General features: G+C 38.5%; 1 protein-coding gene across 1 annotated transcript; it reads right to left on the bottom strand.

Moving 5' to 3' along the window:
• STEAP4 (STEAP4 metalloreductase) lies at positions 1-26,287 on the bottom strand. The gene is made up of 5 exons (XM_019958886.2): positions 26,142-26,287; positions 7,213-7,670; positions 6,066-6,593; positions 4,638-4,802; positions 1-3,258 (listed from the first exon to the last, which is right to left on the bottom strand). Exons 2-5 carry the CDS (start codon positions 7,666-7,668, stop codon positions 2,995-2,997), a joined length of 1,413 nt encoding a protein of 470 aa, XP_019814445.1. The 5' UTR covers positions 7,669-7,670; positions 26,142-26,287; the 3' UTR covers positions 1-2,994.

A 26,287-nucleotide genomic window follows, 5' to 3' on the forward strand; every position in this document is an offset into this window, starting at 1 on the left:
AACTTTTAAAATAATGTTTAATGAGTACACATTTCCAAAAGCAGTCATCCCTTAATCTGGGGAATATATACAAAAATAAAAGGTGTATCATATAATAAAAATGTTCCTAGAATACAGGAAATGTATGAGGAGTGAGGAAGTTTAGTCTGACTTTTTTAATGTAGAAGAATAGCTTAGAACAGTTAAAAAGGACTATAGTTCACACAACACACCTATTTCTGTTTCAAACTCTTTTCCACCTTATGGAGACTGGGGGAATCAGCTGTGTTAGGATGGGCACATTGGTTTGATGGCTTGGGAATGGATATTGGGAGGGGTGAAAGGAGGGCACTGGCTTCTCTGGTCAGCTGGTGGGGCTTGGAGCCTTGTGGGTGAGGCCAGGGTCGTGCCCAGCAATGCCCTGTGATGCCAACACCACCAGGGGTGCTCTGGAATGTCTGGCTCCCTGGATGCCTTTTGTGAAGTACCCAAGAAGAACATTTTTACTAGATTATAAAAGCAGAATCCTTTTTACTGTAGGTAAGCTTTTTTTTTTTAAAGCTTGAGTGGGTTGCCATGTTAAATCCCAGGGTATCTTCCTGACCCAGGGACTGAACCCATATCTCTTATGTCTCCTGCACTGCAGGCGGATTCTTTACCCATTGAGCCACCTAAGAAGCCCCTTGTTTAACCTAAGAGTGGCATTTTCTAGTCTTAGTAATGAACCAGATAGCCAGTAAAAATCTTACTCTTTTACCAAAAAAGGAACATGGTTAACCCCAAAGGTTTCCTTTAGATTAGCCTGGATAGTACTTAACCTTTAGATAACCAATTCTCTAGCCAAAAGTCAGTGGCCAACCCTAGTACACTTGGGTATTTTGCATAAAATAGAATGAATGAGTAGTGACAGTTACCCTGTCTTTCTCACTGATGCCCTGGGGTCTTCACCACACAGCACAGCTCTGCTCAAACTCTCAAGCTTTTTTGAATCCTTGAGTAGATCAAGGATAAATGAATGGAACATATATTCTGGGTGTCTTTTCATTAACACAAGCTGAAATTTAAAAGTCTGTAAGGGTATAATGGGAAAGATTGAAGATGGGAGGAGAAGGGGACGACAGAGGATGAGATGGTTGGATGGCACCACTGACTTGATGGACATGAGTTTGAGTGAGCTCTGGGAGTTGGTCATGGACAGGGAAGCCTGGTGTGCTGGAGTCCATGGGATCGCAAAGTCAGACATGACTGAGCGACTGAACTGAACTGAACTCAAGGGTATAATGAAACCAACATCTTCAAATGGTGCCAATGATATTAACTTCAGAAATAATTCAGCAATTACATTAAATGTTTTTAAAGTTTTAATCCCAATTCTTCGCAAGTATTCTGAAGAAGTAACTTAAAATACACACTAAAGTTATAAGTGCTAAGGTATCCTCTGAAATGTTGTTTTAGTAAAAAATGGGTATAACCTAAATGTTGAATTAGAGCAGTGGTAAAATAAATGTATATTTGATGTAATATCATGCAGCCACTGATTCAATACATAAAGCATATAAGTAAGCAAACAAAGCTGCAGTATATTAAGTAAAAAAGGAAGGATACACAATTGAATATACAGTAGAACTATTTTCAAAACGTTTTATAGAAAAATATTCTGGATTGTGGGTGATGTTTTAATATATTGTAATCATTTTGTATAATGTCATATAGAATATATGATAGTGAAAGTAAAAAGTAAAAGAAATGGCCTATGTGAGGCAGGCAGAAAATTGTCAAATCCGAAGACTTTTGGTTATTTCGGCTTGTGGAAAGGTCATACATAAGGCTCCTCTCAGCTCCATGTATGAGCCAGGAAGGCTACTCCTGCTGAAGGTCATCTTGGAAATGGCATCATTACTACAGAAAAGCAGAGAAAACCATCCTGCCTTCCAGCTAGGACTTGAGAAAGAACCAAGTCTCCTATTACAAACTGCTGCTCACACCTCTTCTGCCTAAGACTTCGAAATTCTGTCTCATCTGTGTATTGGTCCAACTTATACTTTCAATATTCATTTAATTTCACTGCTTACATTTATAACAAACTATGATAAATTATAGAAGCTACTTTTTTATACTAGCAATTCATTTCATAGATGATTAATATTGAACAAATTTGAAATATGTTATTTACAAAGCATAGCACATAACCTAAATAATAGTAAACCTGATGTAGTACAAACTTTATAAAATTTATTTAATTTTTTTAAACTTTTTGCACAAGAGCTTTTATCAACTCTTCTTCACGTATGGTACATTGAGAAAATCCAAGTGGATATCCCTCATTTTTAACTCAATCTTTTTTACACCTATTCCTTTGTGGAGGAATGATTTTATGACAACTGTATAAGTTTGCATATATCCAGTCCATGATTATTTCTAATCTATTGTGAAATTTTTATTGTTTTACAAAATAATTCTCCACACTACATGTCCAGGTTGGTTAAAAAAAATATCAAAAAGTACACGTAACTACAGAATTTACCATGGCAATATTTATAATCACCTGCACTTCCAAAAACCAGAATAAAAATCTCATTCCTTTTGCTTCCTTGGCCCTCTTTTTCAGACATATCTAATAAAGCCCTTATCAGCGGCCACCATCTTAGTATTTTCTCTTTCACTCTACTTAGCCCTTGAACCAGAGAAGGAAACTGCATGTACTTCCCCTGGATTTTGCAAGACATTAGGTCATGCATGTTGCCCACAGCAAAGAAGCTTCTTATTGTGAAACCACAAAGCTAATGGTGATTCAGCCCCCCCACCTCCAAAAAAAGGAGAGGCAGAGACCAGCAGTGATTCAATGCGGACCTGAGATTAAATGGTGTCCCATTTCTCAAAGTCAGGCATGATTTCTTTCTCTGTTCACAAACTTCAGCCCATGGTGGAAGAAAAATACTTTCTTCACTGCACTAATTATTCTTCTCTAAACATGCAACACCACGGTTAAGAAGTCCAGGGGAATTGAATTTTGCTTTAAATATCTGTTTTTCCATTCAGTGATGATTCTGAGTATTTCGGGTTCCTTTCCCAACCCTGGCGGATCCGCATAAGGGTCTTGTCTATACATGGCAAGATGAGGATGAACTTGATCACCAGCACTGTGCAAGGGATGATCAGCGCAATCACGTAGGCTGAAGGGAGATACCACACAAGATTCGAAGGGTTGAGGAATCTCTTCCCACCGTACACCAAGGTGTGGGCTGTGCACAAGATCAGGGTCAAATAACCCAGTTTGGACTATAAACAAGAAACAAAAACATGTACATTAACACTGTTTACATTTTCACGTGAAATACTGTGAGTCAGTGAAGGGTATTTGTCAAAGCGACAAGCCTTTGAAACCTGTAGTATTTAGAACACTGCCAAGAATGGAAAAAACATTAACTCTGCTTTAGGATGATCATTGTATCATTTAAAAAAAAAAAAAAGAAAAGACTGCTTACAAATGACTTGGTGGTTTCATCTTAACCTAACTGGATAAGAAAGGTTCCCAGGAATAGATTCTTTTGCATTTGAATAAGTAATGTACCTTCTTTTTCAAGGGTAACACTCTTTCCTGGATCATCTTTTCTGGAGGCCAGAGATGAACAAAACACAGTATGTCCTCAAGAAATACCACTTTAGTGCATGTTGCTGACTAAAAACAGATACTAGCTGAATTGTCGGAGAAGGTGATGGCACCCCACTCCAGTACTCTTGCCTGGAAAATCCCATGGATGGAGAAGCCTAGTAGGCTGCAGTCCATGGGGTGGCTAAGAGTCGGACACGACTGAGCGACTTCACTTTCACGCATTGGAGAAGGAAATGGCAACTCACTCCCTAACTTCAAGAACGAGGAATGTGTGTGTGTTTCTTTTTTAATTTGGTATCTGTGCAGGGCACAGCCTCCTCCATCATCCTGCTTTTATGGAGTTTCTCCTATCATGGGGTTTTTGTTCACAGGGGAGAACTTGTTCAACCTGGGGCCTATCTAACTCCTGCCTCAATACCTCCAGAGTTTCTGATTCAGTTTGGTAGGGGTGGGGCATGAGGATTTGTATCTAACATGATCCCAGGTGATGCTGCTGCTGCTGGTGGTCCAGATGCCACACTTTGAAGACCCCTGGTCTACAAAATTAGTTACTAACTGCCTTTAATGATGTATCTGGTGGTTGATGTGTGGAAACACTGATATTCCATCTTACAGACCAGCACTGAATCTGGTATGATGACAGGCTAGCATAGAAAGTTTTATACCCATAAGTCCATATTCTAAAGTTGATTTTCAGAAGTAGAAATTTTGTGTGTGGGTTTCTTTCCACCTTGAGCCTAGTATAGCTCCATGCACAGGGTTCAGTAGTAGTTGATGCTTTTCACTATGTACTCTTAGCTGTGTCTCTGGGAGTGGTCAGGAATCTTGTCCTGCTGGGAAATCAAACCATTATGGAATCTGCCTTTGGGTTCCAGAGTTTAGCTTTTCTAATCTGAAATTGTTTCAGTTGCTATTTTTATGTGATTGCTAGGGAACTGATGGAGCAAAATGAAAATTTATGCACGTATGAGAGAAAAATCAGAATATTTGTTAACTCAGAATCATTTTGCACTAAAAAGTAGATTAAATCATGAAGTCCTTTTACCTGGACAAATCGAAACTCTCTCCAGTTGACCATGTTGCTAACTGATGGCAAGGAAGTGATCCCCAAGAGTACAAACAGGAAAAATCCGAGCATTCCCAAAGCGATATATGAATCACTGAGCCAGGAGTTAGTGGTACTAAATGGATTTTCTTTCTTGGTTATTACCTAAAATAGTTAGAAGCAATTTTTAAAAATTTCATTTTTTACAAATTGCCCAAACTTTTAAGGTGATGAAAAAATACCTCTACATCGTTTCTTTGCTCAATGCAAGTTGTATAACATTTCTGAAGAGTCACTCAAAATAATTACACTTAGAAAAATATACTTAGATATTATGTTTTTTGATAGAAAAAGTAATTGGTTCTATTAGGACTTTACTATGATAGTTGACTCCAGAAATTGTATAGAGAATTTTAATTGACCCTGTAAATCCTAAAACAAAATAAACATTTACTTAAACCTTCTTTACCATATGGCTTCTTGTTCCCCAAGCAAAAATTGATGTTCTCAAACAATTACATTAGGGTTCTGTTTTCCTGCTTTATATGCTGATTATTCACACACATGAAGTTTGAGTTCTTTTCTTTTTTTTTGGAATGTAGCCTCAGGTCTGTTGTAACACATCTTGAGAGAAATCTGGCCCCTGTAACATGCCTATTACCCGAGGACATACTATGTATTTGTTATGGAAATAATGTATAGAAATCCCACAGACACACCATCAATGAGTTATTGACTAATAAACTTTGACACTGCAGTAGGATTGATCAAAACCAATTATTTCCAAACCAGAACTGATGTATAGAACTTTCTCTGGAACTGCTTTAAGACTCCCTGAGCTGATTCTCTCTGAATATTTTGACTGTGCAAAATATAGTTTTTGACAATTGCTCAGAATTGTTTAGTTTTCTAGTCATTGAGGATGGCATCCCACAAGACAAACATTAACAGAGTTATAAACACCCTTTTGTAAATTTGTTTACATTCCTCTGATTCATGTTTGGACATGAAGCCCCCTCACTTATAAGATGGTTGGTTTTGACTTCCAAAAGAAAGTAGCATGCATAAAAATAGAAACTTTAAATTTTGGCTTCCATTTATTGAAGTAACTCAAGTAGGTTCATTAGGTTTTCCTGAGCCCTTACATCTGTGTACCAGTGAATCCTGAGAATACAGATATGGATTCAAGTGAACCTGGGAATCTAACTCTGACTCTTCAATAGTTATATGAGATTTCAACAGGATTTGTTAAAAAACCAAAGTAAAACAATAAGCTCCCCAAGACAAACATGAACTATCTAACTGTAGCTGCTTTAAAAATTAAAGATGTTTAGAAGAGTGGTTTTCTATAATTATGAAATGGAATATGATGTAGCAAGATTGCTCTTTGACTTAAAAATAGGAGAATACAAGTGAGTAGAGATGTACCTGGGTAATGGTTCTGTTGTTCGATGTCCATCGTACATAATAACGAATAGGGATCACAAGTGTGTAGAGGACATGAAGGAAGGCAAATCCCAGTGCTATCAAGCCAAGCTGCTTTCTGCAAAGCATCCAGTGGTCAAGCCAGTCTGGGAATCGGCGGTACTTTGTACCTCGGTACAGCTGCAGAATGGCAGCAATAACACCAGGGAGGTAAACCAAGGCGAGCAGTGTGAGTGCTGCTATTGGAAAGACCCGATTTGGAATAGAAATAGGCAGACGGAATGTCCTGTCTCTTTTTTCATAAACATAAGGGTAGATTACTTCTCTTATTACACAGTAGAAAAAGAAGAAGACACACAGAACAGCAGACAAATAGAAGGGGAACCTCCACATTGGAAAGAGTTGTAGCGGGTAGTTTTCAATTTCATTGGCTGCCATGAGAGATCCTTTATCCAATGGAGTAAGTCCAAGACTACGAACGACGTCCATCACTCTTTGCTTGGCTTTGCTGTCATTTCCGCAGATAAACACCTGGGTTAAAAGAATTAATTTTGTATTTATTCTTTCTTTAGTAATGGAGGACGTTGTTATATAGTAGTTAACTGCTTCTAAAATAAGGCTGTAGAGTGAACATATTTAATGAGATAATGGTTTAGACTTGCACATGTATGTTGGATAGTTAAGTACCAGGCTTTTAAGTTGAGAGTGGCTTAGGCATATGGCCTTGATATGATTAGACTTGGTTTTCTGCAGTACAGACAACTTGAGTTCTCTTCTGTATTTGTGGGTGCCACATCACTTACGGATTGTTTTTAATCTTGATGAATAAATGAAACCCATTTCATACAAAGTAATGGGAGTAGAAAGGATATCCATCAACAATTTAGCAGTGTTATTTTCTAGTACTGACAGGAGGCCTCTAGAGGTTGACACCATTGGGTTCTATCAAGCTGAAAGCTCAGGGTATAGATAATGGGAAATCACTACAATTGGTTACCCTACTTTGTCAAACCCAAGAAAGCTATTCATGGCACATATTAGCAAAATAAAATATTTTATTTTGAAATTATGTTTTGGAATCTTTGAGGTAAGTGCATATTAAGACATTTACTTTTTAAAGATGGAGTGTAAATCTATCTTGTAATCTTACCTGCCGACTTGCATCCAGCGCCCCTGACTGGAGAGCCCAGGCTGAGATGGTGTTAAATGCTTTTACCACGTGGGTTCCCGGCACCAACTGAGCAAGGTACTCTGCATTTGACTCTGGATACTGATTGATTTTGAGGTTGTTGCTGACATCAACCAATATCTTCCCCTTGAGAACCTCGGTTAATTCTGTGAGAAAATCATAATGTTCCCTGTGTATTGTTATGATTATAATGTCAGATTTCTGGGCTGCATCAGAGTAGCTCATGACCTCTGCATCATTGGGCAGCAGGCTGGACATCCCAGGGGTTCGACTTCCAAAAACAATAGAATAACCACACTGGAGCATTTTAAGTCCCAGTGATCTTCCAAAATCTCCAGTTCCAAAAATGCATACAGTTTCTTGCTTTTCTGAAGAATACATAGTGAGAGGAGATGCATCTGTAGAAGTTTTCTCCATAACTGAAAGATAATCAAATACCCAAACAAAATATGAATGTTCTGGTAAAAAGGAATGAAAATTATATCAAGGAAACAGTGATTGAGTGATGTTTGAATCTTCTGATGAATTACCTCAAGCACATTCCCTACAAAATTTGGAAGGAGTAAAAACTGTCTCATATATTCTCATATGTCTTATTTAACAAAATCTTGTATTGGATGAAGAAACGCAGTGAAAACCCAAGACATTTACCAGTTGCGGTCTTAAACTGTGGATGTGTATCACAATGATACTGCATTATTGAGTACTTACATTATTACATTAGTACTTACATTATTGAGTTCCCAAAATTCTCAAGAGCAAAATCTAACAAAGAATGCACTAATATGGAAATTATAGACCAACTTATTTATATTTAGTGATGCAAAATCCCAAATTAACCAACAGTATCTGGTAGCCTGTTATGAGACAGTGCACTTGGATCAGATAGGATTATTCTAAAAATGTAAAGATTAGTTCTATAAATTCAATATTATAAAATCTATTAATAGAATACACCATATTAGAAAATTATTTCCTCACGCTGGCTCCCAGCAGACCATATTTATGTATGCTAAGTGGACCTACATTAAAATTTGACAGTTTTTCTTTATTTTTATTATTTTTTTAAAAAGGAACAAATATATATTTCCTTAACATACAAAGTATCTTTCTTAACCTAAAATTCAGTTTCATACTTTAAAGAGAATTACTAGAAATATTCCTAATAAAGTCATAAATGAGGTAAATATATATATCCTATATTATTGTTTGGATTCTAGCTAACACAATTGTACTGGAGAAAGAAATTAGAGGTATAGAAATTCAAAAGGGGTTGTAGAAAATCAAACTGTAATCTTGGGAAACTCAAAAGTCAATTGAAAAAGTGCTATACACATAAAAGCAATTCAATATCTTGTCTGGGCACTCAATTAATATCAATGCTCTTCTCATATGAGAAAAATAAACCAATTTGAAGATTTAATAGAAGAAAAGGCCCTATTTATGGCTGCAACAAAATAGAGATAGTATTTAAGAATGAACTTAAGATACAGGGTATATATCGTATATATGGGGAAGATCCCCTGGAGAAGGAAATGGCAACCCACTCCAGTGTTCTTGCCTGGGAAATCTCATGGATAGAAGAGCCTGGTGGGCTAGAGTCAGTGGGGTCATAAAGAGTCAGACATGACTTGGCAACTGAGCATGCACACACACCAGATATGTACAAGATCCAAATGAAGAAAAATTTAAAAATCCCCTAAGACTCAGAAAATTCATGTAAATAGAACTGTACAGCATGTCTCTGGGTGGGTAGCCTCAGCTTCACAAAAATGTCAGTTTTCTCTGGTTTAATCTATACATTCTGAAAAGTGTGCTAGTTCTATTCTAATAAATAGAGGACCAGTTTTATTAAATATTTTAAATCTAAAATATTATTCTGCTGTCACAGAAATAACAAATGTTCAGTGGAATAGAGTAAAAAAAAATCAGAAATGAACCTAAATTTATATGATAAAGGTGAGCATCTCAAGTCGATGTAGAAAAGATTGCTTATTCAGTAGCTAATATTATGACAACTAAATAACCAGTTGGAATAAAAAGCTTAATCTATACTCACACTCTTCCCCAAGGTAAATTTAAAATATATTAAGACTTGAAATGTATTTTTTTTTAAAGAAATGGACCTATAATAGAACTGTAAGAGGCCATGGAGAATTATTTTATAACCTTAGAGGGGAAAGGTTATAAACTTTATGACTTCAATATAGTAAAAGATTTCTTAATCTTACCCAATGTAAAAGAAATGCTGGGCAAAACTAAACTGATATAAAGTTATAAACCATCTGACTGTGTTGCTTTTTAAGATTTTGAAATTTAAATTAATAATAAATCAAATAAAACTTCTTGAAGTTTTTATGATCTAATAAAATCATCTAGGATATTCTCCATTTTCAAAGAATATTATTTCTTATTTTGATTCTGAATTTTCTCAAAAAAATTCTCTTTCCAATATTTAGTGTATAGTGTAAGCTTTTAGTTAATCTTTTTTGGGGGGGCAGTGGGTAGTAGTCTCTTGTGTTCAGTGATGCAACCTCAGTGCTAAAAAGAGCACTGACTGTGATGGGCCAGGCATTTGTTGATAAATATTTATTGGATGATATTGGAGGGGTGGATCGTTAGAGTTGTAAGCTGCAGTTTGCTCTGTGTGTCTGGCACAGTGAGAGGTGCAAGATGAAGAGGAAGCTGAATGAGAATAGAGTGAACACTGGGAGGAAGGGAGGAGTAAAGAGAGAAAGTTGGTGGTGGGGGAGCTATTAAGGACATTACTTCTTTCACCCAAATGGATTTAAAGTAAAACTCCATGAATTTGATGTGGAATTTCAAACCAGACCTAATCACTATTCACTTCCGACATAGTGAATTTCATGCAGATTGCAGAGCATATGAAGCTTTCACCTTTTTAAAAGAAGTTCAGAAATTTGCCCTTTTCATTTTAGCCTATGGAAAATACCTAAATTTTTTTGTTTTTGTTTTTTTCCAGTGTTGTGTTAGTTTCAGGGTATAGTAAATATATATATGTGTGTGTGTGTATTCTTTTTCATATTCTTTTCCATTATAGGTTCTTACAAGATGTTGAATATAGTTCCCTGTGCTATATAGTCAGTCCTTATTTATCTATAATATATATATATATATTATATATATATATATATTAGTGTTTGTATGTTAATCCCAAACTCCTAATTTATCTCCCCTCCCTACTACCCCTCTGCTTTGATAACCATCCATTTTGTTTTCTACACCTGTGAGTCTATTTCTTTTTTGTAAATAAGTTTATTAGTATCATTTTAAAAAGATTCCACATGTAAGTGATATCATATGACGTTTGTTTTTGTCTAAATTACTTTGGGGTCTTCCCAGGTGGTGCTAGTGGTAAGGAACTTGCCTGACAATGCAAGAGACATTAGAGATGTGAGTTTGATCTCTGGTCAGGACGATCCCCTGGAGGAGGGCATGTCAGCCCACTCCAGTATTCTTGCTTGGAGAATCCCATGGTCAGGGGAGCCTGGCCAGCTACGGTCCATAGGGTAGAAAAGAGTTGGACCCCTCTGAAGAGACTTAACATGCAGGGCCAGCCATGTTGCATTATTTCATTCTTTTTTTTTTTTTTTCATTGTTTCTTTATTTTAGTGCATCCAAATTAAATTATTTCATTCTTTTTTAAGACTGGCTTATATTCCAGTGTTTATATATACAATGTCTTCTTTATCCATTCATCTCTTGATGGACATTTAGTTTTTTCCTTGTCTTGTCTATTGTAAATAGTGCTTCTATGGGAATGCATGTATCTTTTCAAATTAGAAAAAAGGAATTCTTACCTGAGCTTATCTGAAGCTGTGTATTAATATCTATATCACAGGCAGATCATTCAGACTTTTATAAATAATCATAAGTTATAGAGAAAAGGGACAAGACATATAAGACTTTTATATACTTCCACAGAAACTCTTTGAATAATTGAATTAACCACAACAGCTGAATCATTTTATAAACTAGCTGATGACTAATATCTTGAACTGTATCAGAGAAGGGTATGACTTTATATGAGAAAGCACCTGGAGATGAGCACAGCCTATCATATGGAAATACAGCTATGCCTTTGAAAAATTCTTAGGAGCATCTTCAAATACAAACTAGTGTAGCAATTTATATTTCTAATCAGTTAACAATTAGTTGTTATAACTCAAACCCTCAAACTGCTGAATGATGCTTTAATTTTTTACTTTGTGGAACTGGTTTGTAAGTGTATTGAAAGAATGCCTGTGTGCCTGTCTGTCCTATCACTTTTTTTCATTATTTGTCATAATATATTATTTTTCTCTTTTTTATATTGGAATGAACATTTGCAAGCAAAATACAGATTTTACAAAGTTCCTCTGTCCTGCAGTGAGATGGATGATGTCTATATTGACATATTCTCATTTGGATCATCTTAATCATCTATTTCTGCTTTATTGACTATGCCAAAGCCTTTGATTGTGTGTATCACAATAAACTGTGGAAAATTCTGAAAGAGATGGGAATACCAGACCACCTGACCTGCCTCTTAGAAACCTATATGCAGGTCAGGAAGCAACAGTTAGAACTGGACATGGAACAACAGACTGGTTCCAAATAGGAAAAGGAGTTCGTCAAGGCTGTATATTGTCACCTTGCTTATTAAACTTCTATGCAGAGTACATAATGAGAGACACTGGGCTGAAAGAATCACAAGCTGGAATCAAGATGGCCATGAGAAATATCAATAACCTCAGATATGCAGATGACACCACCCTTATGGCAGAAAGTGAAGAGGAACTAAAGAGCCTCTTGATGAAAGTGAAAGAGGAGAGTGAAAAAGTTGGCTTAAAGCTCAACATTCAGAAAACAAAGATCATGGCTTCTGGCCCCATCACTTCATGGGAAATAGATGGGGAAACAGTGGAAAAAGTGTCAGACTTTACTTTTTTGGGCTCCAAAATCACTGCAGATGCTGATTGCAGCCATGAAATTAAAAGACGCTTACTCCTTGGAAGGAAAGTTATGACCAACCTGCTGCTGCTGCTGCTAAGTCGCATCAGTCGTGGCGCCCACCAGGCTCCTCCATCCCTGGGATTCTCCAGGCAAGAGCACTGGAGTGGGTTGCCATTTCCTTCTCCAATGCATGAAAGTGAAAAGTGAAAGTGAAGTCACTCAGTCGTGTCTGACTCTTAGCGACCCCATGGACTATAGCCTACCAGGCTCCTCTGTCCCTAGCTTTTTTCAGGCAATAGTACTGGAGTGGGTTGCCATTGCCTTCTCTGGAATGACCAACCTAGATAGCATATTAAAAAGCAGAGATATTACTTGGCCAACAAAGGTCCATCTAGTTAAGGCTATGGTTTTTCCAGTGGTCATGTATGGATGTGAGAGTTGGGCTGTGAAGAAAGCTGATCACCAAAGAATTGATGCTTTTGAACTGTGGTGTTGGAGAAGACTCTTGAGAGTGCCTTGGACTGCAAGGAGATCCAACGAGTCCATCCTAAAAGAGTTCAGTCCTGGGTGTTCATTGGAAGGACTGATGCTAAAGCTGAAACTCCAATACTTTGGCCACCTGATGCGAAGAGTTGACTCATTGGAAAAGACCCTGATGCTGGGAGGGATTGGGGGCAGGAGGAGAAGGGGATGACAGAAGATGAGATGGCTGGATGGCATCACCAACTCAATGGACATGAGTTTGAGTGAACTCCAGGAGTTGGTGATGGACAGGGAGGCCTGGGATGCTGTGATTCATGGGGTCGCAAAGTCAGACATGATCAAGCGACTGAACTGAACTCAACTGAATCATTGCAGAGAGAGTCCAGACTTTATTTTGATCATGTGGCCCCCACATGCATCTATTCTAAACTTTCATAAACTTAAAAAACACTGAAAATATTAATTACACTACACTAGTATTTTTTTTTTTTTTTTACTACACTAGTATTTTGTTCTCTACTTACTAGTGTGTGACCTTGGGCAAATTACTCAAGCTCTTTGTGTTTCAGTTACGTTATCTTTGAAATGAGAGCTCTGTAATACCTACTTTAGAGACATTGTAAGGGCCAGATGAATTAATGTATCCATGTATGAAATGGCTTCTGCACATAAGAATTTATCAAAACATAGATGTAAAAACAGCTCAAGTGTGAATTTCCCTCATTTGTAATCTTACACATTTTAATACTTTCCTCTTAAAATGCAGCTGGAAATCCAATATAACACATTTGGGCTGTTACCCCAACCATTAAAATTTATTTTCACTCTTAAATCTTCAGAGACATCCCTGGGCAAATTGAAGATACAGAAACAATAAGGAGATATTAAAATATCACTGATAGAGTTAATAGAAAGAAATATAGTTATTCCATTGGGCAGTTAGTCACTCTGTATTAAGTTATGGAAGTTTTAATGTTGATGATTGTGTTGCATACATCTTGAGTTGCACTTCAAATCCTCCTGGTTCTATTTCTAGTCACTGGGCAATAACTGAGCTCTGCAGTTTCCACTGCCTAACAGAAGCTCACTTTGGGGCTCTTGATCTTTGTTCTGGGCTTCTCTGAAACCTGTACCTGTTTGGCACTCAGACATGTACAACCCATGTCCCCATCAGAAGCCAGTGGGGAATAGGACTCCATGGATAAGGGCTTCCCTTTTCATTGTCTGGAACACAGTTCTGACACATTTCATAAGATTTCTTTGGAAGTGCCAGAGCAATTCTGGAAGTCCCAGAGCAATAGAGCACCACTCATCTGTGTGTGTGCCAAGTTGCCTCAGTCGTGTCTGACTCTTTGCAACCCCATGGGCTATAGCCTGCCCAGCTCCTCTGTCCATGGGAATTCTCCAGGTAAGAGCACTGCATAGAGTGGGTTGCCATTTCCTCCTCCAGGGAATCTTCCTGACCCAGGTATCAAACCCGCATCTCTTATGTCTCCTGCGTTGATATGTGGGTTCTTATCACTAGCATCGCCTGGGAAGCCCTCACTCATCTGTAACAGTGGCCAACTTAATGGGCTCTTGTCCTGTCTTTCCCTTGTTCACTGTTTTAAGTCCCTTGCTCCTCATTCCTTCTCCTTGCAATCACTTCTGTAATAAACTATCTGCATGCAAACCTTCATCACAGGCTTTGCTTGCAAATCAACCCAGGGTAATATAATATTTTGATTATTATTATTATGTTTTATGATACAAGAAAAATGATCAGACCTAAGGTTATCATAACTAGGATAATAAAATAGATGTAAAAAATAAAATGTTAATTAATTTTCTGGAAGAATTTGATTCTACATTCTTGAAAAAAATAACCTAATGATAGGAGTTCATGAAAATGAGATGTACACATACTCTAAACCACAAGGGAGATCTCATTAAGGGTGTATTTTACAGGAAGTACTAGGTAAAGAAAGAAGTTATACCCATTTCAGACTTTGTAACTCAAAATAATTCCCACTTATAAACTTGGATTTATGGAGTTAGTAAGGGCTTCTTTGCATGAAATGTTCCTTTGGTATCTCTGATTTTCTTGAAAGGACAGAAATGGTATGGACCTAACAGAAGCAGAAGATATTAAGAAGAGATGGCAAGAATACACAGAAGAACTGTACAAAAAAGATCTTCATGACCCAGATAATCACGATGGTGTGATCACTGACCTAGAGCCAGACATCCTGTAATGCGAAGTCAAGTGGGCCTTAGAAAGCATCACTATGAACAAAGCTAGTGGAGGTGATGGAATTCCAGTTGAGCTATCCCAAATCCTGAAACATGATGCTGTGAAAGTGCTGTACTCAATATGCCAGCAAATTTGGAAAACTCAGCAGTGGCCACAGGACTGGAAAAGGTCAGTTTTCATTCCAATCCCAAAGAAAGACAATGCCAAAGAATGCTCAAACTACCACACAATTGCACTCATCTCACACGCTAGTAAAGTAATGCTCAAAATTCTCCAAGCCAGGCTTCAACAATATGTGAACCATGAACTTCCCGATGTTCAAGCTGGTTTTAGAAAAGGCAGAGGAACCAGAGATCAAATTGCCAACATCCGCTGGATCATCAAAAAAGCAAGAGAGTTCCAGAAAAACATCTATTTCTGCTTTATTGGCTATGCCAAAGCCTTTGACTGTGTGGATCACAATAAACTGTGGAAAATTCTGAAAGAGATGGGAATACCAGAGCACCTAATCTGCCTCTTGAGAAATTTGTATGCAGGTCAGGAAGCAACAGTTAGAACTGGACATGGAGCAACAGACTGGTTCCAAATAGGAAAAGGAGTTCGTCAAGGCTGTATATTGTCACCCTGTTTATTTAACTTCTATGCAGAGTACATCATGAGAAACGCTGGACTGGAAGAAACACAAGCTGGAATCAAGATTGCCAGGAGAAATATCAATAACCTCAGATATGCAGATGACACCACCCTTATGGCAGAAAGTAAAGAGGAACTCAAAAGCCTCTTGATGAAAGTGAAAGAGGAGAGTGAAAAAGTTGGCTTAAAGCTCAACATTCAGAAAACGAAGATCATGGCATCTGGTCCCACCACTTCATGGGAAATAGATGGGGAAACAGTGGAAACAGTGTCAGACTTTATTTTTCTGGGCTCCAAAATCACTGCAGATGGTGACTGCAGCCATGAAATTAAAAGACACTTACTCCTTGGAAGGAAAGTTATGACCAACCTAGATAGCATATTCAAAAGCAGAGACATTACTTTGCCAACAAAGGTCCATTTAGTCAAGACTATGGTTTTTCCAGTGGTCATGTATGGATGTGAGAGTTGGACTGTGAAGAAGGCTGAGCGCCGAAGAATTGATGCTTTTGAACTGTGGTGTTGGAGAAGACTCTTGAGAGTCCCTTGGACTGCAAGGAGATCCAACCAGTCCATTCTGAAGGAGATCAGCCCTGGGATTTCTTGGAAGGACTGATGCTAAAGCTGAAACTCCAGTACTTTGGCCATCTCATGCGAAGAGTTGACTCATTGGAAAAGATTCTGATGCTGGGAGGGATTGGGGGCAGGAGGAGAAGGGGATGACAGAGGATGAGATGGCTGGATGGCATCACTGACTCAATGGACGTGAGTCTGAGTGAACTCCGGGAGTTGGTGATGGACAGGGAGGCCTGGCGTGCTGCGATTCATGGGGTCGCAAAGAGTCGGACACGACTGAGCAACTGATCTGATCTGATCTGAAGGGCTTTTTGTTTAAAGACTAGGGGAAAACAAACAAACAAAAACTTTCCTAGTCCTCTTTTATTTGCAGATGTATGATGGAGGGAATAAAGAAAATAAGGAAGGTGGTAAACAGGAAGCAGAGTTATTAAGGGAAAGTTGGGGTAATTTAGTTATGGCTAAATTATGGCACAGTGGTGTCCTTCCTTCAGCTCTTTGCAAACCTCAGTTACATAACAGGAAGGAAAATAAGACTATCCCCTGGTTTGGAAAATCTCCAGGTTTTGGCTTCCCTGGTGGATCAGATGGTAAAGAGTATGCATGCAGTGCGTGAGACACAGGTTCAGTTCCTGGGTTGGGAAGATCCCCTGGAGAAGGAAATGGCAACCCACTCAGTATTCTTGCCTGGCAAATCCCATGGATGGAGAAGCCTGGCAGGCTACAGTCCATGGGGCTGTAAAAAGTTGGACACAACTGAGTGACTTCACTTTGCCTCCTCTGGAAGCATGTCCCATAGAGGGAGACCAAGACAGGTAAAGCAAACCCACAAGAGTGTTTGTATACATCAGAGATTGCCAACCAATGATGCAGATGCAAATGTGGCAGAGACAACTGTAAGGGCCATGGGAGAAGCCACCACTAAGAAGCATGAATATGTATGTGTGTGTGTGTGTGCACACCTATGTGTGTGTGATGAGGGGGCACTAATTTCAGTCATGTAGAGTCAGTTTTAGAGGATTCTAGAGTATTAAGCGGAAAAGGCAATGGCACTCCACTCCAGTACTCTTGCCTGGAAAATCCCATGAATGGAGGAGCCTGGTAGGCTGCAGTCCATGGGGTCGCTCAGAGTCGGACACGACTGAGCGACTTCACTTTCACTTTTCACTTCATGCATTGGAGAAGGAAATGGCAACCCACTCCAGTGTTCTTTCCTGGAGAATCCCAGGGATGGGGGAGCCTGGTGGGCTGCTGTCTATGAGGTTGCACAGAGTTGGACATGACTGAAGCAACTCAGCAGCAGCAGCAGCAGAGTATTAAGAATTTGGAAATGTCCAAACAGGATACAAAAATTTCATGTTTTAAATGATTATATTTAACAAATCAATGATATTAGTAAAGAAACCTTTTTATTGGGAGCAATGATAGATTCACAGGAAGTTTAAAGATAGTACAAGAGGTTCTTGTGCATCCTTTCCCATTTCCTCCAACACTTACTTTCACATAGCTAGAGGACAACATCAAAGCTGGGAGACTGACACGAGCACATTGGCTGTGTCACTCTGTGCTGTTTTATCTCATGTGTAGTTTCATGTGGCCACTATTGCAAACAAGATGCAGAGCTATTCCATTACTACCCCCTTTATAGTCATACCTGACTCCCTCTCTGCCACCTCCCTACCTCTGAAAGTCATTAATCTTTACTCTGTAATTTTATCATTTTGAGAATTTTATGTAAGTGAAACCACACAAAAGGAAACATTTTCATATTGGCTTTTTTTTTTTTTTTTCCACTTAGCATAATACCCTTAAGATCAATCCAAGTTGGTGCATGTGTAAATAGTTTGTACAAATAGTTTGTTCTTTTTTAGTGTTCAGTCCATGGTACAGACTTTTTTGGTTGCTTATTTGCTATCTGAATGTCTTGTTTGGAAATGTTGGAACAGAATTACAAAATTTGCATGTTTTAAATGCTTATACTTAAAAAAAATCAATGCTATTAAATGCTCAGGTAGCACCTCCTGAGATTCTGAATCAATTGTTCTGAGATTGGGCCCAGGAATCTGTATTTTTTGGTAAAAGAACAAACCAAACAAATGAGTTCTCAAGAGCATCCAGAGCTGAGAACCACTGGAGAGATATGGTGGGGAGGGAAAAGGCAGAGGGAGAGCAGGCTATGGATGAGCTTATAAGGGGCTGCAGAAACATTTCACTTACTTTAAAATTTCTTCCTCTAAGTAATAATTGGCTAGGTATAATTGATAACCTAGAATTCCTATTTTTATGATAACTGAAGAGTGTTCAGACACCCCAAGGGAGAGGATCAAGGGATGCCAGATACAACACTTGGTAGCTTTGCTCTGTAACTCCCTTAAGGAAACTAATGAGTTGTCTTCCATGAGCCACAAGTTATAATTTGATCAAATTCAGCCATGAATCCACTACAGTTATTCCTCCATAGCATCTCTCCTTTGGTGCCATATAACATCCTGGTTACATTTGGATGAAACCAGTATTAGAGATATTCTGTCCCTGTCTCCCTTTGAGAATTCAGCTTTGAATTCTGAACTGAGTTTTCACACAAGGTTTTGAATTCCTCCTACATTGTCCTCTCCAGACACCCATCTCCCCTCCTTCAGGGTTGCTGTTTCCAAGTCCAGTGATCTGGCTTGGCACCTCCCAGAGAGTCAGAATAGAAATAACACTTTAAAACTCCATACGCTGTGGCAGGACTTTTCATTTTAATTTGATGCCTGTAAACAGGGATTCTTCTCAGTCCTTCTTTCTGTTTTATTATCCCTTCTGAATTTCACTCTGAAAGCCCTACATGACTTGACAACATATTTGTAATGAGCTGAAGCCCATCAATCAAATATTTCCTTTCCTCACCAGGCATAGGGGCAGGAGAGAGTTCTGCAACTAGTCCAGCCTTCCTGTAAGATTCAGAGCATTTGTTTTAATATATCCCAGGGATAACTGGAAAGCAAAAAATAGTCAAAAAAAATTTTTTTAAGAAAAACCTTACAATAATACATGAACTCATCCTATTTATTCATGGAGCTATTTCTGTATTTAGTGAGGTCAAGGCTTTTTAGGGAGAGCAAGCATGCTTACATTTAAGTACATATTCTTTTACTGACAGTTATATATTATTGTAGCAAAATCAGAAGACCCTGATTTAAAAAGACCACTGACTGTAGTTTATAAAAAAATGTAATGTGCCCATAATCAGTGGAGTTTTCTAATTTTTGACAGTTCAATCTTCAGTCTATATATGTTATTTGAAAATATAATAGTACATTTCGTATTTTAGCCTTGTAGTTAGAAGTACCTCTGTTAGTAATAGCTATAGACTAACATAAATCTGTCATCTAAAGCCCTTAGTTTAAATAAAGAAACCACTGCAGATTGGTTGCTAAAAAACTAATTATTTCAATTGTTTTGGGAGAAAATGTTACATATCTCATGGCACCCTAATTTACTGATGATTAGTTTATGCTATCTAATAGAATGACACAAAAGGAAACTAATCAAGTTGTACAACTTGATCAAGTAACAAGAACATAACTAAATATAAAACTTTTATGTTGATGTTCTATGGGGATAAATATCCACGTGGATTGCTAGTAAGTAAAACTAGCTGTGACATGCGGTATAGCTAAAATGATTCTGTCAGTAGCATTTCACTACCGTCCAATGAATTATCAGGAGAGCAATGTGACGCAGCTCTGTGTTACCTATTTGAATTATAGTTTAGATGAAACTCTATTTTTAATATTAGTTCTTTGGTGAAATTCTGATCCAATTAAAGATCTTTCTCATATGTGTTTTCACATTTAGGTCTCAGTTGCATCTGTCAAGAGACATGAAGATTGTTTTATGATTCCCTGACTAAGAGTTTTATCATGTAGGTTCATTAGCCCCTGTCTAGGCTGGTTAGTTCATTTGATTAAAGCTGGGGCTCATGACAGAAAGGTCAGGGGTTCAGTCGTGTCTAAGTTAATTTACCTTTACCTCTGTTTACATACAAAATTCTGAGCAACTTCTTATAGATCTGTCGTTCACCTCAATTCACCATCAGGAAAACAACTCTATCTCACTGACTTGGTGGCATTTGACTTGTACATACTATTAATACCTGAGCATTTGCTTATTGGTTAATCTGGTGATTGTAAAAACCCACTTAATATTTAGTGTCAATTAGTGGATTTTGCTTTTCTAGGATTGCTGTAGTCAGTCAGAAACATTTAGGAATTTATTCGATCATTTCAAAATTAACTTTGTTTAAATAAATTTTCTATAAATAGTCATTTATCCTCACCTTGAAGCCACTGGGAATTATCTGAATATTGATTACTGCCAACCTGTGGATCTGATCCTGTTTCCCTCTCTCCCTTTAACTCTGCTGATGGTGTAACTCCAATCTGCTTCAAAGCATCTCCTTACAATGTTTAGAAATCTCCTGGGGGTGCTTTATATGTCCTTTATATAGTCTCTTTCATCTTCTTTTCGGTACCATTTTCTTTCAGTTTTAATTTGGCTTTGGAGGCAAGGATCCCCAATGGCCAGAGTACCTTTAATATTTTCCAAGACCCCATGAGCTCGAGCTGTATGGAATGATCTGGCCTTGCAGCTGCTCCATTTCTTACCCCAGAAGAGAAAGTGCTCGTGAAACTCCTTCCCCTTCTCATGTTATACTAGACTGAGAGCACTGCTGGTTGATAAATATATTTTAGTGAATCAGCTCCTCCTTTTTAATTCCTAGATTTTTAACCGCGGCTCTTTTTAGTGGTGTGGTGTGGCTGGAGCTGGCTTGCCAGCTGAAAGTTTGAAATCAGCCAACTTTGGAGATTTCATGCCATAGAAATCAGCAAGTGCTTCTATTTAGGATATCTTTTTTCCTTAGAGAGCCATTTACCGTCACACACTGGCTCTTTCTCTGTCTCTCGTCTTCTTCTCTCCAAGACTCTGCCTGGTACCATGGAAATGGGAAAATGGTTGGACTGATAGGATGATACACTTTCTCAATCCTGACTCTGGACTTTAAGCCTTAAAATCTCTTTCCTTAGAGCCTCTCCTCCTCTTCTAGGGAGGCTCAGGCTCATAGGTTCTTAATGAAAACAGAAGCCATGTGGGTCCCTCTACCCCAGCAAAGGTCCCAGGCCCTTTCAACCCCACACATGGAGTTAACACAATTTGGACTATAAGTCTGACACTGCTAGACTCTTGGCTCCCTTCAGAAGATAGATACAGGGACCTCTTTGTGTATCATCATTCCCAAACACATAGTTTTGAATTTTTCAGACATGCATTAAAAAAAAAAAGGAGTTTAGGATCTTAGTTTGGGATAAACATTATTGGCTGCAATGTATCATTTACCAACTTACTGATTGCTTTCTCTTCAAGTGCCTCCCATATCCCATACTGCTATGTCAGGGCAATTGAATACAAAGAAGAAGTCACTTTAATAGCAATACTTGGGTACTGGAAAAGAAATAGCCATTTCTACAATAAGAGTGATTTGATGTAACTTAGTTCTTTTGAGCTAATCAGTAGGCTTCATTTTGGAGACGGCAATGGCAACCCACTCCAGTACTCTTGCCTGGAAAATCCCATGGACAGAGGAGCCTGGTAGGCTGCAGTCCATGGGTCACTAAGAGTCAGATATGACTGAGCAACTTCACTTTTACTTTTCACTTTCATGCATTGGAGAAGGAAATAGCAACCCACTCCAGTGTTCTTGCCTGGAGAATCCCAGGGACGGGGGAGCCTGGTGGGCTGCCGTCTCTGGGGTTGCACAGAGTCGGACACGACTGAAATGACTTAGCATCAGGCTTCATTTCTTATGCCATGCCTTCAGGTATTAAAAGAAAGGCTCAAGTGTTTTATTTAAGTTAAACTAATGAAAACCTTTAAAAATTCAATATTCCAACTTTCATGACCTCAGTTAAATGCATTAATTGCATTATGTCACTCTTTAAAATGACTTAAACGCCAAAGTATTATAGTTACAAATTTATTATGAATCTTACCCAGGATAGCAACATAATAGAGTTATTAAATTAAGGTTAATTAGAAGAAACACCAAGATTCCTACAATTTATTTATTCTTTTAAAAAAGCAGAATAATTTCCACTACTTACTTTATATGTATTGTAGAGTATAAAGCAATCTCATGCTTCTTCCCAAAGGGCAGGTAGTTGAAATCTGAACACTTTGACCCTCTTAACTAATATAGCACAGGAGGTATCTGTGCATATAACCTCCTATGTCCATAATTATTAGCATCTTTCAAAAACAAAAATTAGTGTATCAGCAATGTCTTGATACACTAAAACAATGTCTTGATACACAAAAACACTGCATGTTTTTGACAGATTTATTGAAAAACCTCTCTGTGCAAGGCCCTGTGCTACATAAGAGGGGTAAAGTGATAAACTAGACTGTTCTTGTCCTCATGGGGCTCCTGTCTTGGGGAGGATATAGACACATAAACTGCTGTAAAACAACATGTGAAGACATTGAATGTACAGAGAAGGGCGCTAATCTGCCTGGGAAGCAGAACAAGAAAGTTTACCAAAGTCTGTGCATAACTGTTTCAGCCACTGCTCTATTTGGGCTCAAAGCTATTTCCACACCTTATAAACTGAGATGTATAAATGAAAGATGTATGATCAGAGTGGACCATTAGCCACGTTCTCCTATTCTGATTCTTCTCAGTTATTGAGCCATCGCCAGTGAAAATCTGATTGGAGCACTTGGCTCTGTGCTTGAACCATTATTTTCCCTCAATTTATTTGGAGCTAAGGCAAAAGCGATGATCTAGTATGTGTTCTGATACCCCCCTCCCCAAGAGGTATGCTATATAGTTATATTAAGTTGCTTCTTAGATTTCTTTGTATTCAGAATTATAGTTCCTGACTTTTCAAAATTATCCTTTGCATACATTTGCCTTCCTTATAAGATGAAAAGTGAACTTCATCCTGACATGAAGACTGATCATATAAACTACATTTAAAAGTAACATATATCTCTCAAAATAACTTCAAAATACTCAGCCATCAAAATTCAGTATGGTAAGGCTTCTTTACACATGGCAGACAAACACTCTTCTAGAACATTGTAGAGAAGCATTCAGATTTGGATGTCATGTCCTGCCTAGTTAATTAGGGTGGAAATGCTTCTTTGAGTAGAACATTGCATTTTTTTTTGCAGTGATGTATTTCTGAAAGATGATCTTCAAACAGTGCAAACACTCTTTGATCCTTTTTCCATAATAATTTGGTAAGAACAAATTGCTTAAGTATGTTGGCCAAATATGTTTTCTTATCATGTATTGTTTTCAGCATTAGTTATCCTTTAGTTATTAGCTTTATTCCTGGCAGGCCTGATTTTTCTCAATAAAATAACAAGTGTTAATTAAAAGCATTTTGGAAATGACCCAAAAGTCATTTAAAATATCATGGTAGGTGGGACATGTAATGTGGAACTCTTCATAGTTAACTGTCCTCATAGTTAACTAATGACCTGTTCTCTTTGGATGTACAAAGCACAGAAGGATGTACAAAAGCAGTCATACAGGTGACTTCAGAGGCCTTGTAAAGTTTATTACTTCTGGCCTAATTGTAACTTAGAAAAAAAAAAATCCCACACAGAAAACTTCACTATCCACAGCATGTCCTAGACTGTTAGAGTAGGACTTATAGGTAAATGTAGTTGCAGACACTTAATAATTGACTTCTCTCCCTGGTGGCTCAGACAGTAAAGAATCTGCATGCAATGCTGGAGACCAGGTTCAACCCCTGGGTCAGGAAGATGCCCTGGAGAAGGAAATGGCAACCCACTCCAATACTCTTGCATGGAGAATTTCATGGGCAGAGGAGCCTGACAGGCTACAGTCCACGGGGTAGCAAAGAGGCAGACGTGACTGAGTGACTAATTTTCAATTTCTCCCTGGTTGCTCAGATGGTAAAGAATCTGCCTTCCATGCAGGAGACCTAGGTTTGATCCCTGGGTGGGGAAGATCCCCTGGAGAAGGGAATGGTTACCCACTCCGCTATTCTTGCCTGGAGAATTCCATGGCCAGAGGAGTCTGACAGGCTACAGTCCACAGGGTAGCAAAGAGCTGGACACAACTGAGTGACCAACATTTTAAAAAGAGTTTTTCACTTTTTCAGAGGATAATCCAGAGGAAACCTACAAGATGCCCTGGCAAGTCTTCAAGTTTGAAAAGTGATTGTATTTTTTTTTTTTTTCTGCTAGCAGCTTATTAACTTTATTAAGATTTTAAAAGGAAATAATTTTGAAATAGCAGTTAACAAAAGATTCAAATGACTTCCAAAGAGAACTGGGTGGTGAGGATCAGGAAACACTGGATGTGTTTCTGAGGGCAACTTCAGAATCAGCTACTCAGGAAACTTTAAAAAGAGAATTTATACCCTTTTAATAATGTCATGAATAATGGTAGCATGATGAGGGTTGATCCTTGAGGAAATGTGGAATGACTGCTCAAGTGTTCTTCAATTTTGAAATTTTATGATAAATGAATCCATTTTTCTCAAAACTGTTCAGAACAAGGCTCAGGGTTTTCAATTTAAGCACAGGTTTATAAAAATTTATTTGGTTACTTCTAACACCAGTTAGCAAGCTTAAGCAAGGTAGGCATCTGGAAATCATTCTGAAATTAGGGGTGAGGCCTTGAACAGGCTGGTTTCTGAACCTCAGGTTGCTGCGTGAGCTTCAGCAACACCATAAACGTTGCTGGATGGAGAGAGTGCCATGACCCAATTTCTCCATACACATGTTCCATTTACTTTACAACCTCCAAGCCAAATAAGGAGTGCTTCATCCTGTTTTCTGGGGTGGCGGTGTTTGCCATGCAGGTGGAATACAGGCAGGTATTGATACCGTGCTAAATCACAGCATTCTGAAAAACTTGGGGCCTTGCAAAAGGCCATATCTCAAAAAAGTTACTGCTTCAAATAAATGTGCCATTTTATAAAATTACACCTACTGTATCAGAAAAAAATGTTCTTTCATGTGAGTGACATTTATATGACTGTCATTTATACAGAATAGGACATTCTCACACAGCAAGGCTGAAGAATTGGTTTGGAAAGCTGAGAGTATTCTCTGAATGATAAAAGTGGTGCAAATCCAAGGTATTCAGTAGAAAAAGACTGTCTCTCCACAACTGGGTAGTTTCCCTAAAAAAGTGAAACCTGCATTATTATGAAGAAAGAAATTTCTTAGTTACACATATGTCATTGATGAAGTTTTCAATGTATTTAAAACCTACAAGCATCTTTAGTCATGGGTTTTTACCTTGTTAGAGGTGGATTTTGTGGCTACTCTGCTCCAATAGTCTTTTATTTTATGTGTGTGGAAACTGAGGCTGAGGTGTTGAACTTCTAATTAGAACTAAGAATAGAATTCTCCAGTCCCACCCCTGCCCTATTCTCCACCCAGTTGACTTTCCTTTAGACCAGTCATCTTCTAAAGAAAGTTTTAAAATTACTATCCAGAGGGGAAAAGTACCTTCCAGCTGCCTCTGGACAAACAGGGAACCAAAGGTTTTATTTACTCTTCACATCGATTACATTCCAAAGCAGAATTTCTCTGGAAAAACAATTGCTAAAGATCAATGAACGAAGCAGTTGCAAATCTCAGGACGCAGTTTCAGCTCTTGGCCAGGAAGTGTAGTCAGATCTGAGATTGCCTTTATCCAGAAGTAAGACACAGAGAGAAGTCCAAAGCCCTAAGTCTTCCTTCTTAGGGCTCCTCTGCACCCCGAGGAAGCAAGAGAGAAAACTCCTGGAAGCAAGCCGCTTGCTGAATTGCTTAACTCATCCTGCCACACCCTGGGGTGGTCTTGCACCTTCTTCCCAGGGTGAGCAGGTTTGCGGAGCAGAGTCCTGGAAGCAGGGATTCGAGGTGGGCAGAAGCTGATAAGGGAGGGGAGCCCTATGGCGAAAGGTACCAGGCGTAGGCCGGCAGCAATATGACCCACCTGCGGGAGAGGTGCTTCCGAAGCGGCTGTGGTCCAGCGCCGCTGCTGCAGGGCGCAACGAGGGCCAGGCTGGGAGGGGACGCTGCTCGGTGCTCTGTGCTCCGGCGCTTTGCCACGCTCAATTTAAGAAGCCCAGAGCGGAGGGA

Source organism: Bos indicus, chromosome 4, assembly GCF_029378745.1.
Source record: "Bos indicus isolate NIAB-ARS_2022 breed Sahiwal x Tharparkar chromosome 4, NIAB-ARS_B.indTharparkar_mat_pri_1.0, whole genome shotgun sequence".
Taxonomy (NCBI): Eukaryota; Metazoa; Chordata; class Mammalia; order Artiodactyla; family Bovidae; genus Bos; species Bos indicus.